This window comes from Gallus gallus, chromosome 2 (assembly GCF_016699485.2).
Source record: "Gallus gallus isolate bGalGal1 chromosome 2, bGalGal1.mat.broiler.GRCg7b, whole genome shotgun sequence".
NCBI lineage: Eukaryota > Metazoa > Chordata > Aves > Galliformes > Phasianidae > Gallus > Gallus gallus.
This window is the reverse complement of record NC_052533.1, coordinates 116646460-116660282: the sequence shown is the minus strand read 5'-3', so window position 1 is coordinate 116660282 and position 13823 is coordinate 116646460. Positions and strand designations below refer to the sequence as shown.

Below are 13823 nucleotides of genomic sequence, written 5' to 3'. Positions count from 1 at the left end.
AACCCATCTGAAATGCATGATGCCTGGCTCTTGTGGAACGCACTGCTGTGGATCATGAGTATGAGCAGTAGGAAGAATAACATCTCCGTAGGTTTTGTGAGAAAATCATTCCTACAGGCTTATGCAATTATTAACCACATAAGTTCTTTCCTTTCATGGGATCAGAGATGAGCACCTTCACACTAAGTGCTACTGAAAGTTAGCCGCATATGATTTCCTTTCTCAAGAGAATCAGATGGAGCAATCTTTACTCACACGCAGTTCGGCTGAAATGCATAATAGCCTATCAAGTTCATAGCATTAGTTACCACCTAATTTACCTCCCTCTTGCTTCCCCCTTTCTGTAAGTGTAAATGCTATACAGGAACCCTAAAGATCCTGCCCAGCGAGCTAGCATCCCCGGAGCTTTGGCAAAACAGATGTCATCCTCTGCTTCAGCTGGGCAAGACAGCGTTCAGCTGACTCCCTGCTTCTGGTGCTGAGCATAGGGATCAACATCTGCCCAGCAGCATCTGGGGAGGAAAAGGAGGGAGAAAAATGCAATGTTGTGCAAAACTCTTCAGGCTGTCCATCAGAGCAAAACTTTTACCTGCCAGTGGTCAAAAGGTTGTTGCAGAGAACTTTAATCATAGTCTTGGTCCCGTTAGCAGAGAATTACAAGGCTGGGAGACTCACTGGCCCAAAGTATTATAGTTTTCATTTAAACACGAGTATGATCAACAGCATCGCGTGTTGAAATGGTCATACAGAACTGAGAGAGAGCTCACATCTTCCTGTGAAGTTGGTACATTTGGAAATAATTAATGACATGCTGACCAGGTTCGTGACTGTTGTTACTTCTTTAAATACATTCATATTTTATTTTCAGTGGCTTTTATTAGTCGTAGGTAGTAGGTCTTTTTTTTTTTTTTTTTTTTGGCAGAAGTATATATGTGTAGATAACATGAATCATGGCATAAAGAAGGTATTTACAACGTGAAGTGTTGAACTTTGAAAATAAGGTAAATCTGACATTTTGAACTTAACGCTGTCCTTTCTGGGAGTGACTCAGGCTCAGATAAACTGATAAGCTTGAGTCACATTTAGCCTTTTCTGTCTGCTGGTAAAATTCTTCCTCTGACACGCTCCTCTTGCCTTGTCTTACCCTGCAAAATATATGGAAGTAGAATAACTGACTTTTCTGTCAGTGTTCTAGCAAGAATTTATTGTTGGACTGACACTCTGCATCCTAGAGCAAGTGAGAAGTCACAGGGGTTCAGAGGACAGCACTTACTGTGCTTGTCCTGAGGTGTGGTTTTGCAGTTTGATGTACACCTTCAACAGAAAATGGGAAGATCTTAGTGTTGGGTATACTGAGAAGCGTTCCAAGTGTATACAAAGTGGTGTCGGTTCTTCAAGTACTTCTTTACATTTGTGAGCTCAAGAAAACTAGCAAAACGCAGTTTTCTTTAGCTGTGGGAATGTAACTGGCACATCGTGGTTGCTGTAAAAGTATTTCTTTAGATCATGTTTTATTTTAAATTGGATTCTCCCAGTTACAAGGTGCAGTTGAAATGAAAATGTAAACCTTGTTTTTAGTGTAGCTACTGCAATAAAGTTGCAGAATAAGATCTGTATTTATTTTGGAGCAAATACTGTTTACTTTAGGAGTATCATATTTAATCCCAATTCAGTTGTTCATGTGACCAAGCAAAATTGGATTTTAATCATTTTTTTATTAGAAAAGAATGGGCCCTGTTGTGTTCTACGATTGTGTGTCCAGTGCACTGGAGAGCTCCTGAGTCATCTCCTACAATGAGTTTGTTCAGTTCTTTGTCTTCCAAGTTTATAATATTAATTCTACATTTTTTTTTATAACTAATAGCTTTATTTCTTTGTTTTGATGTGGTATTGTAACTGTGAAAGGCGGTTTGTGATTTTGGGGGGTTTTGGTGGTTGTGTTTTTTATGTTGTAAGCTTCTCTTCATAGTCCTAAGTTTAAAATGGGAGTGTTTTGAAATCCTTCACAGCCCGATTTAATTCCTTGACTGTTCATCCACAAACTGTTGGACAGAATGAAGTGTATTTCAAGAACTCTTTGTTCTTCATATCCTGTGCCCAGCCCACAGGTAATCTGCACCTTTTTTTCTTCAGTGCAGAATAATTGTGGTGGGAAAGAAGAGAAAATGTTAGGGTCACAAAGTGCAGGCTAGACAGAGATGACAGGTCCTGCCAATTGAGTGCCAGCATTGAGAACCTGCGAACCGTAGTCTCTGCTTTTTCACATGGATTTATGTTGTATGTTAGCAGGCATTCCAGAATGATGGGTTAGGAAGTTCAGCACTTAAGCCTTTATTACCTCAGCTTGAAAGGAAGTGTAGTGTTCTTTTTATGTTTAGCAAGTACAGTAGAAGGGCATTTGGCACCGGCTGGGCATATGTAGGTATACAGGTGTGATGTGTTACTTTACTTTGATTTTCTGACTTGCACATGTATTAGAGATACTGCTGTCCTTCTAGTCAGGTAAAAAAAAAAATAATTGAGATTTACTCGTTGAGTTTAATGGCTGCAGTTAAATTATATTGTGATCCTTGAGTGCTGAAAGTAGAATAGAGATGAGATGGAGTAATCAGGTGTAAGTAAAAAGACATAGAAATCAATTAATCTGTGATTAAAAACATCATTCACTAAATAGCTTTGGAATAAGCAACTGTTGCTTGGAAAAATATTCCCTGACAATCTGTAAGCCTGCTTCCCAGAGAAGCACATTGTGATGGTTTGTAGAAGTGCAGAGTATTTGTGGAGCCAATATAACCTGAAAGGCACATTTCTGATCGCAGGAAGAGACATACACAAAGATGTCCTTAAAAACTGCATAACACACAGCAACATACACTTGAGGATTTTTATTTTTTATTTTTATTTTTAATTTAGAGTTTTTCAGATGCTCCACGTTTATAAAGGATTGCAGCTTTAACTTGTTATGCCAGATCTGTTCTCACATGTACATGACCAAATTTCTCTACCGTTCAGTAGGGAAAATGAAGCAGTGGATATAATTGCGTAATGACAGATATGAGAGGAACAGAGAATCCAGCAGTCATTTCCTGTCAGTTGGCCAGCTTCCAGGTCGTCTCAGTGGACATGCTGATGTAAAGGCAAAAATGAAAATAGCTTGTTCTGAATGTTTGGGGTTTTTTTATTATTATTATTTTGGGGCTTTTCTTGGTGTGGTTTTTTTTTTTCCCTGTCATTTTACTTTGCCCACTGAGGTATTGAAGCAATTACTCGACAGTATGGTGTTGGTTTTCTCACGGTAAATTAGGAATATTAAGCAAATATGGAAATGTGTTTCAGCTATAGTCAGCAGATTAGGAACGGTCATACTTTGGCACCCTTTGAGGTTATGTTCATAATGTTATTCACATTATTCCTTTTCATAATGTGCAAACTTGTCCGGGGTTATCCTACCTAGTGTTTATTCAAAGACAGCAAAATTGCTAGATTTATTTTATTAGTTTTGTAACACAAAAATGTAAAGGCTCAGCATGCTAGCCATTACGTCACTGCACTTGGCATGCGGTATTGGCAGAGATAAGAGGAACTCCTGTAACAGCCTTAATCTCTTTTTTATTATTATTATTAATTTTCCTACAGTAAATTGAGTAGTAAGGTATATTTTACACAGTTATGGCAGAAGTGCACAACTAGACGGGTGGTAGAGAAGGAGCAAAGTAATATAAATATTTGCAGAACATTTCTGCCATAACTTAATGCTTTGCATATGAATCTTTATAAAGATCCCCTTAGTTTAAAGTAACAGTTACAGCAGGCTGTGTAGGTTCGGGCATTTTGAGAGCTGTAAATGACGACTGGAGCATCTCTGGAAGTCTTTGGCTCATCATACAAAAACAAAAGAGAAGAAAGTGAGCACGGAGGAGTTAGCAAGTGCCTTGGGAAAAGAGGAGGGAGAAGAGAAAAGCTTCAATGTACAAGTCTTAGGCTAGACTCATCTGGTTGTTAATTTTCAACTGTTGTTTTTCTTTGGCTTTCTGCATTTCACTGGAGATGTATTTTAACTTAGCAAACAACTACTGCCGTTTTTAAGGAGCTCCTGCAAGCACATCTGCTGTTGGTTCAAGCTCCAGAGCAGATCTGATGAAAGGGAATGTAGAAACAAGTCTTGGTTGTTCTGTGCAACTTCTGTTGATTTAATTTAGCTGCTGCAGGAGATATTTTTCAAGCTAAGCTACCCTTTGTGGCATTGGAAGTTCTGAGGTAGACAAGCACATGGATCTGTGTAAACCAGCTGTGTGAGAGAAGGGCAACATAGAAAGTAACTTCCTGAACTATTGTGGGTATATTGTGAAGTTGTATGTGCTGACACTCTCATTTTCCCCTAGGCTAATCTGCGTGCATGCTTTGAACATGCTGTAAGCAAGTTTCCAATGTTTCTATGTCACTTACGTGGTGTTCTTCCTCATCCATACTTTAAATACATGTATAAAATATTTCCTTTCTGCTCCATGACGATAGATTTTTGGGGGTCTCCCTCAAGGCTTCTAAATCCACCTGCGTTTCACAGCTTGCTCTCTTTAATGCTGCCGTTCCTGTATTGAAAAGCTCTGTTGTCTCTCTTTACAATTAAATGCAAATGTAATAAAGCGCAGTCCTTCCATTAAGCCTTTTGATCAAGGTGCCCCAGTTTCCAGGGAGCGCTTACTTGAGGCAGCCCTGGGCTGTCGTGCAGTCTGGCTGTTGTCCCAAGCATCAGCTCCTGCCCATGCCTGCAGAACCAGCAAGTCAGTGTTCTGATCTCTCAGAAAACCAACCAAGAAGAACCGATCCAAGTGCGTGCTCTGTAATTTCTGGCCTTGCCTGTAAGGGAGTGTGAAGCTCATCTGAGGGACAGCAATTTGCTGTTCCTAACTTGATGTTCCTAGCCTGTGCAACTTGGCTCTGCATACTGTCTCACATGTATCTCAACAAAGGGCAGCACTGCTCCTCTTCAGAGAGCATGTTTTCAACACCATGCAAATGTTATGGCATCAGCTTTCTTGGCTTTCTAGGATGGTGTTCTCTAATGCAACTTTCCTGTCTTCTGTTACCACTGTTGTAAGGGAATAACCTCCTTTCAGTGGGAGTCATGAGAGCACAGGGCTCCCACTTGGGCTGTAAGAGTCACCCCAGGGACAAATCTGTCTCCTCTGGCTAGAAGGGCAAATGTTCAGTGTAAAAATGTCATCGCTTGTAGTCCCTCATGAAAATTACAGATTCGATGCATTGAAGTTGCAAAGTCAACACCTTTAGGAGCAAAACACAGCTTGCTGCATAATCTTTATACATAAGACACAGGATATTTTGCTCCTCACATGCCAAATCAGCCTATTTTTTAAAAGAGATTGCAGCAATTTGAATGTTCTGCTTTAGATCTGACTGCTAAAGTGATTATGTCGCAATAAAATATATCTGCGTGAATAATATGAATTTATAGTGTTTCTACAGGGACTTTCAATATTAATTTCGGAAATAACTTTGCCAGATAAATTGCAGGGTGAATACTAGTGCTATATTTCCTATGAAAATCTTACAAAAGTATTAAATGTATCTGTAAAGTTTAAAATGGCAGACCTAGTTTAGTCCTAAACTGGTTCCCATCACAGAAGGTTTTGGAGGTAGTAAACAAGGATTTTGTGAGTCTTTGTATTTTTATCATCTCATACGTAGAATGATAGATTTTTGCAAAAATGTACTTTTTGGAAATGTATACTTCATCTGTTGGTCAGTGTGAAACTTCATTTTAGCACACCCCTGAGTATGCCGCATATTGAGTGAACTACTATTTTAAAATGTTGGATACAGGAGTAACATTTGCACCTAACCAGAGAAGTGGACAGTGTCTCAGGTAGTTGTTTTTGCTCGAGAACAAAATGCTCCACACAAAGAAAGCAGAAGAAAGCAAATGCAAGGCGTTGAAAAGGAAAGATGGGACAGATCAATTAACAGCAGACAAGTAATTGGCTAATTTGAGGAGTTATTGCTAAATAACTTCCCTGCTAAAAGAACAATTATTAAATGATAGTTTTTTCCTTCCTGTGCTCAGGGGTTTAAAAATGCACCCGTCACTCATTAACCCAAAGTCCAAGTCAGCTAAAGAGTGGAAAAAATACCTGGCACTCGGATCTCACAGTTAGCCTGAAAGCTGTGTCCTGCCACGCAAGAGGAGCAAAACAGTTGTGCACTGTTTGTGACCATCCTTTCGTTGTAACGCAGTGTCAGTCAGATTTGTCTTCAGTCCTTTCCAAAGTATAATACTTATCTCTTGTGCTTTAAATTTTCTTCTTTCCCTGTGTGGCTTGACGTTTTTTCTTCTTTTACTACTGACAAGAGGACACTATTCCTTTCCATTATATGCAGTGTTTCACTTGAAATTTGTGATGTTTATGACCTTTTCTTTCCCTTGCTTGCTTTCTTGACATTTTCTTTGCTTTTACACCACCATTTATTGGTTTTGATTTCTTTTCCAGGTTTGTCTCTCCAAAATCCCTCTTTCTTTCAGTATGATGATCTCTGTTTTTAATGTATCATTTCAGTTCTCACTTTCTACCTGCTGAGTAGATGGTTAGATGAAAGGGGAAAGGTGTCCAAGAGCTTGTGATGATCCTATGACCTTGCATTGTGAAATTCCAGGTCCTCAGGCCACCTCTGACTGCGGGATCTAAGATATAATGGTTTCATCCTTTCTGCTCCTGTCTTTCACCTGAGATAGTTGAGTTCAGAAGTTTGTAGAATTATTCCTTCTTTCAGACTTGCCTTTAAGATGATCTTCTACGACTTCCTTTAGTTTTGTGATTGCTAAAAAAAGCAATTGTCTCTTTTTCCAAAATTTCTGTTTTGAATACTCTTCTCCAACAGCTTTTTCCAGTTGTCATTCATCAGTTCCATTCTGAGAGAGGAGGCTATTGATTTGATAATTTTCACTGCCACATTGACAACTCAAGCTAAAATTTTCTATGCTTGAAGCCCTACGTTAGTCAGTAAGCAGTGGAAGAGAAACTAAAATGGGAAACTCACAGACTCAGGAATGTGTGCCTTCACTTCCTTATACTCGGTTTACACTTGAATTCTTAACTTCACAGGCATTTGAATGGGAAACTCCTTTCGGTTTTAAATTTTAAAAAAGTAATTTCTGTGAATTTGAGAGCTTACTGAAGAAGCTTCTGAATTTCTGTAGCCAAGTTGGTGCAGAAAGCCTTGCAACATATGTTCACACTTGTAATTTCAGCTGTATCTGTGCATCTAACACATTTGGTCTGCCCTTGGAGGAAATTCATGGTATGGTGGTTAAATATGACCAAATGTGCTGTTGTCTTTCCTGTGATGGTCGCTTTTACCTCTTTATCTGGCACGAGCTGTTTATGCATAAAGTACCCAGGAGTGTGCATTAGAATAAGTTGTAGATGTGCAAAAGACCACACATGGCTCTTCTAAATCATGTGAAAAGTTTCTGGTGTATTTTTCCTAAACTCATGTTTTTAAAAATCTAGAATTCACAGCCATCATGTGAGGCTAAATAGATTTCTTCAGCTTTTTTCTTATCTGAGGTTGTTGACCTCAGGAGAGGAGGAGAAGGTTACAGGGTCAAAGTCTTTTCCTCCTTGGAGCTTGCTGCTTGCTGGGAGAGGGTTGGCTGGAAAATAGATGTTTTAGAAAAAGGGTTGAGGGTCATGATTTTAATTCTGTTAGGGAACAGCTGGTTTGAGTTTCTTTCCACTTCTATCTTCCCTCCCTTCCTCACAAATCCATAGAGAGAGAAAAATTTGTTCAGAGGGAAGCAGTAACACAAAAATAAAAGATTGCAATATTTTCATATTTAAAATAGATCATGTTTGTTATAGGATTTCACATTAAGTGAGAGAAGAGGAAATTATTAAAGTAACTCAAATCCATTATTGTTTCAAGCATTGAATTGAGATTGATCTACAGTGCCAGAGGTCTGTTTGTTTTCCTGCCAAATGCTAAAATCCCTAATAGCAATGTTTTTGTTGGATAAACAATATGCATTATGATTTATAATTTAGCGATGGACAAAGCTAATTATAAATGTGCCACGTTAGTTTGCATACAAGTCACTGAAGAAAGATGGTTTGATCTGGCTATTTCTGTTTGGATTTTCTTCATCTTTGCATGCTGCTTTCATGCACTAAGACCAAAGGGAGAGAAGGAAACTCACAACTCTCAAATGAATGGCAAACTAGGAACAGATTTTTCGTCTGCGCTCCTCTGAAACACTGGCCTCAGGCTGTGTTGGTGTGTGGCTCAACAGCAATCAGAGGTCATAATTTCATTGGCGGTTAGCATCAGGTTTAATTTTTCTAATATGTTACATTTACCAAAATGTCTGGTTTCAGTTACACTTATGCACTGACTGAATCAGCTTTGAGCAGCATGATGTTTTAAGGTACCTGAAAGGCTACAAGAACATTTATGGAACACATATGCTAATTGTTTTTAACCACTTTCCTTTCTAAACACAAAAACGTGTTTTTGGAAAGCCATTTAACAGTAGTAGCTAATGATGGTGTGTGTTCATACTAAGACACGAGCGCAAGGAATAGGTAAAATAGTTGTTTTAACAAGACTGCCATCTACTGATTTCCACAATTAAAAATATCCCTGATGAACAGATTGTTCGCATTTTTTTTATAGCTTTATTTTTTAAGATTTGCAAGATCAAGAAAATCCTAAAGTCTTTCTGTCACCTTAGGAATGCGACCAGGTTCACATTGATGACGTGTCTTCAGATGACAATGGTCAAGATTTAAGGTACGAGAGAACTGAAAGAGATAAAATGTTGCTTTGCATGCTTCTCCCTGGGAAAGCGATAACTGCTGTAATGCTTACAGTAGCCCATTGTCTTCTTAGCTATTTTAGCCTTTCCGACCCAGCAGCGAGTAGCTGGTGGCTGAATGTAGCCTGTTGTTTTTTTGTTAATTTGGGGGTTTTCTTATCTCCAAATAGCACCTATAACTTTGGAACGGATGGCTTTCCCGCAGCTGCCACCAGCGCTAATTTGTGCCTCGCGACAGGGGTGCGTGGAGGAGTGGACTGGATGAGAAAATTGGCATTCCGCTACAGACGAGTAAAAGAAATATATAATACCTACAAAAACAATGTTGGAGGCAAGTGACTATGAAGCATCTAACAGATATAAATGAGAAGCAGTAAAAAGGAAGGGGTGTTATGTTGTTGGTTTTTTTTGCACTGTATGGAAAGTTGTATCTGAACTCAGGAAAGCAAAGGAAAATGACAGAATGTCACCTAATTTCAGTGCAGACGTGCCCTTATTTACTCTGCAGGTCTTCTTGGTCCAGCAAAAAGAGAGGCTTGGCTACAACTAAGAGCAGAAATTGAAGCTTTGACGGATTCCTGGTTAACACTTGCACTGAAAGCACTCACCCTTATTCATTCAAGGTGGGTATGGATGGGTAGTTACAAAATGTTAGGATGTCTGCTGTTGATTTAGAAGAGGTTGCCTGGTCCCATGGACATAATGCTGTCGTGAGGGACCTTCTTTTCATTCCCTGTTCTGGTCTGACCATGATGTTCTGTACCTTGCTCTCCTGTAATGCAGAGAGAGAATGTAACTTTCTTTCAGAAGTGTCAATAATAATAGTGAAGGGTTCTGATGGGAGGGATAAGATTTTCCTTGTTTTGTTTTGCTTTGCTTTGCTTAACATTGCTTTGTTAAAAAGAATATTTGTGTTTTCTGTTCCACAGGACAAATTGTGTGAACATCCTTGTAACAACTACTCAACTAATTCCGGCTCTGGCAAAAGTCTTGTTGTATGGATTAGGGGTTGTATTTCCCATAGAGAATATTTACAGTGCAACTAAAATAGGTGAGCTATTTTTATAATGTTGTGCTATATTTGAAACAATAAAAGTAATTCTAATTAAAAAGCAATTGTAGTCCACATTCTTTAAGAATTATTATTGTAATTTAGAAGCATAGAGATTAACGTTGTATCTCAGCAAAGACATTTCATGCTAAGGCATCCTAAAAGTGCTTTACAAAGAACTTCATATAGCTCTATAAACACAGATTCAGCCTCTGTTAGGATAACCTTCTGTCATTTTTTGACACATTTTCTCAAAACTGAATGTGTATAGCAATGTTGGTGTTTTTGTGGCAGGCTGTCAGTAGAGACCTCTGCAGTCACCTCAAGTTAACACAGTTAATTCTGTAAAGGTAGACCCTGGCTGCATTCACTTTCATGTGTTCTGGAGCAAATTTTGGTAAACAGCTTACCAGAAGCAAGAATGTTTTGCTGCAGAATGTAATTATTTAAGTTTATTCATACTGACTGTAATAAGCTTCAGCCAGGCAAATGTTTATTTCTGTTTTCTGGTTCAATATAAAAGATGTTATTCTGAGTATGTTGAAAATACATGGTACCAGATGGCAGTGGTGCTTGTAATTTTTAACGTGATTATGACGTATCTGTTCTGTCTCAGATTCCCTCAAAATTGTTGGCAACATGAAAACATTTTTCATGTGTTCTTAAGTATCTATAATACAGGAAGCTCAAATGGCCAAGAAAAAATGGTGGGTTATTTTTGTTTGGTTTTGTTTTTGTGTTTTTTTTTTTTTTTTAATAAATACCTTGGTTGAGCATTTTATATAGAAATTTGAAAGCATTACTGTAAAAGATTTAAAACCATTTCCTGGATGGAAATGTCACTCTACCTGACTGTAGAAACTTTGTGAGTTAGAACTTTGAATTATAATACTTCAAATACACATTTTAATTGAAGCATTGTAATGAGTATTCACTTACGACTTTAAGTGCAAAGAGTACTTTTAGAATACTGTCTTCAGTCACCGACTGTCACAGGGAATCAGGAGATTTTTGTAATATGGCACGATTCATGATTTTCCAGCACTGTTTTAACCTACATAGTGTTGCAGGTTCCTTATGCCTGGTGCTAATGTTAAAGGGTGTCATTGAGTAGTGTGGCTTCTCTGCTGACAAGAAACCTCTTTTATATATCCAACCTATTTGCTCGTATGCTGGTATTATCCTGTAGCTGAAATAATTATTTTGAAAAACAGAACTTTTCCTCTTTTTGGTCTAGACATACAGTAGGTAAACAGGTGAGCGTGCATTTTGGCCAGGCTGATGTGATCTTTCAGACTTATAGCATTTACGAAAACTCAACTGTAGGCATTTACTTACATTCTAGCTTCCCAGTATCAGTACCTGAAACACTGTACAGAACTGGGATCGTTTCCCTAGGTCTATGCACTGAAGTAATGAGCTACGTTAATGGATCCCAGTGCAGGATCAAGGACCTTGACCATGTATTGGATTACAGGCATTTAAACCTAAATCTTTTTTGTGACCTCCTAAGTCAGGATACTACTGTTTCAGGAGCTGTGATTAATCTTGTCACAGGTTGCAGAGAAAAAGCTAGAATTTCTACTCAGAGTTCTCCTGGTGGGGGGAATCCCCTCCAAAATGAGAAAGGTGATACTGCAGACCTGTGGTACGCTACATCTACCATGTCGTGTGCATTAAATGACCTTTCAGAGCAGATTTGAAGGTTGCCTGTCAGCTGTTCTGGCAGGAACAAAGCTGCAATAAGCCTGGGTGCACCATCCTGCAGGAGAGGCTCTTCTCTGTCTTCTCTGTTCTCTCGCAATAATTATGTATTATAGTGTTGGGGAGGTCCAGGCTAATATAAAAACGAGATTTGGTGATATCTCCTCACGACTTACCCTTAGTAGTTTAATTTTTTTTTTTTTCTTTCAGGAAAGGAAAGTTGTTTTGAGCGAATAATTCAAAGATTTGGAAGAAAAGTAGTGTATGTGGTTATAGGAGATGGTGTAGAAGAAGAACAAGGCGCTAAAAAGGTAATGGCCCTTTTTCAGGATTTCAAGACTCTGAAAGCAAAATTGTCCTTTCTTACATATGCAACAGTGTGTACTGGCATTTGATTTTAGTACCTTTGCTTTATGAAATATAATGTTTTGATCATATCTGGTAGAAAGCTGCATAAAACTAGATAATGATGTGCCCCGCTGTTCTCTGAAAGACACATTATGCTAGCTATGTATGTTTGGCTTATTTCAGAAAGGAGCCAGAAAATGGGTCCTGGTTTTTGTGCCAAGAACTAATAGTTCTGTTTTCATTGGCATCCCAAAATACCACATCGGATGTTATGAATATAAGCAAAAAATGGTGATTCTTACTGATCAAAGGCAGTGTGAAATTTGACCAGATGAAATACATATATGTCACACCTTGAATATGCATGTAGGTCTGGAGTAGTTTAACAGTTTTCTTGTGGGACCATAATTTGGATTCTGTATTCAGGTAAATACTCATGTCTTGTCCTGCATTCATGACCTCAGTAAATCGAGCAGAGAATGCAATTTGCATGTCTTTATTTTTTTTCCCATCCTCTGGGAGAGGGGGAAAAATACATTTTTTTCCCAGTGTGGAGCAAGCTCCATAGAAAGCAAAACTTCCCTCTGGCAAATAATAGCCTTGCTCGTCTACCAAAAGAGAGGCAGATACAGAGTCTTTAGTTGAAGGAAAAAGGCATAATTTTGGCTATTTGAGCAATAAGAGAAGGAAAATGAGCATTTCACTTCTTCCCTTTAAAGGTAAATTGCTTTGACACAAGTTCTCCTTTAGCACGAAAATATCTCAGTGGTACTTCTATATCTGTTTCCACCGTTACTAGATTGGCAGAGTAAAACTAATTAGTTCAGATGACATTTTACCAGATGCACTGCCGACTGGTTTTGCTTCTGAAATCAGGGGGTTGTGCCCCTGGAGCACTTCAGGCAGGTTCCCGGCTCGTCCCGGCACTTTGCAGAGCATCAGTTTCATATATCCCTTTGGCGGGCGGACGGGAACAGTTTGCTTCTTTTTCCTTCAGAAATGCCTTTCATCTTTGCAGAGAAATGTTTTCCCGCTGTAAATGATTACATTTTAAAAGCTGCATTTAAGATCAGGGGGGAAAAAAAATCTTCTTTGTTCCTTTTCTGTTGCTTGGTGAAATAGTGTCGTATATGATAATGGCAGGAGTAGTCCTTTTGGTAACATTATCTAATTCACTGCATTTTTTCAACAGGAAACACGATTCAGAAAAGCATAGGAGAAAGCCCTTCCAGTTGCTAAGAAGTGTAGCAGCACAGAAAGTTCCTTTGTGCCATTGCTTCTGTATATTCTTTCTTACTTGAAGAAATGTAGATTTAAAGCATGGTAGATTAGGCTCTGGATTAAATTATTTTTTTTAAACAATACCAGATAAATCAGTTAAGTACACCAGCAACCTCACTTTTCTGCAGAAACTATTAATTTGATTAAAGGAAATCTTTCTGCGATTCTTGTCCTGCTTCTTGCTCCTTCTAAAATGAACTCCCCGTTGCAAGCTGTGACAGCAGGATTTGATCCTTGGTTTTGGCCCTTGCATAGTGCCAGAGCAAGAATCACAGAGTACTTGGAGCTAATCTCAGCTCACATGGTGCCTTGTTTTTTGACTGCTCCTCAGGTTGTTTTTTAGCATTATAAGGAGGAGTAGGTACAGGAGTGTACCATAGAGTATATTGTACTTCACTTCAAAGACATATGCCCTGTTTAATGAATGATTAGTACTGCTGTATCAGAAAACTGTAAAAGCATATACCTTCTGTAGAGTGTTTGCAAGCAAAACTGGGACTACTCCCACAGAATATGTGGAGCCCATCAGCCAAAACTGATTTAACTGTTCTCATTGCCTTGCTTATCCTCTCACATTGTAGCCTCCTTCCTATCAGCATATTCAGTTTT

At 38.6% G+C, this 13823-nt stretch overlaps 1 protein-coding gene across 5 annotated transcripts in view; it reads left to right on the top strand.

The window, feature by feature from the left end:
- EYA1 (EYA transcriptional coactivator and phosphatase 1) overlaps window positions 1–13823 on the top strand; it is a gene marked incomplete at its 5' end in the record, with an annotated part of 89345 nt that overhangs the window by 66958 nt on the left and 8564 nt on the right. For 4 of the 5 annotated variants that reach the window (NM_001396402.1, NM_001396404.1, NM_001396401.1 and 1 more), the window contains 5 exon segments: window positions 8747–8805; window positions 9001–9161; window positions 9339–9453; window positions 9760–9881; window positions 11796–11896. In NM_001396402.1, coding sequence (NP_001383331.1) covers window positions 8747–8805; window positions 9001–9161; window positions 9339–9453; window positions 9760–9881; window positions 11796–11896 — 558 coding nt within the window. 5 annotated transcript variants of the gene reach the window in all.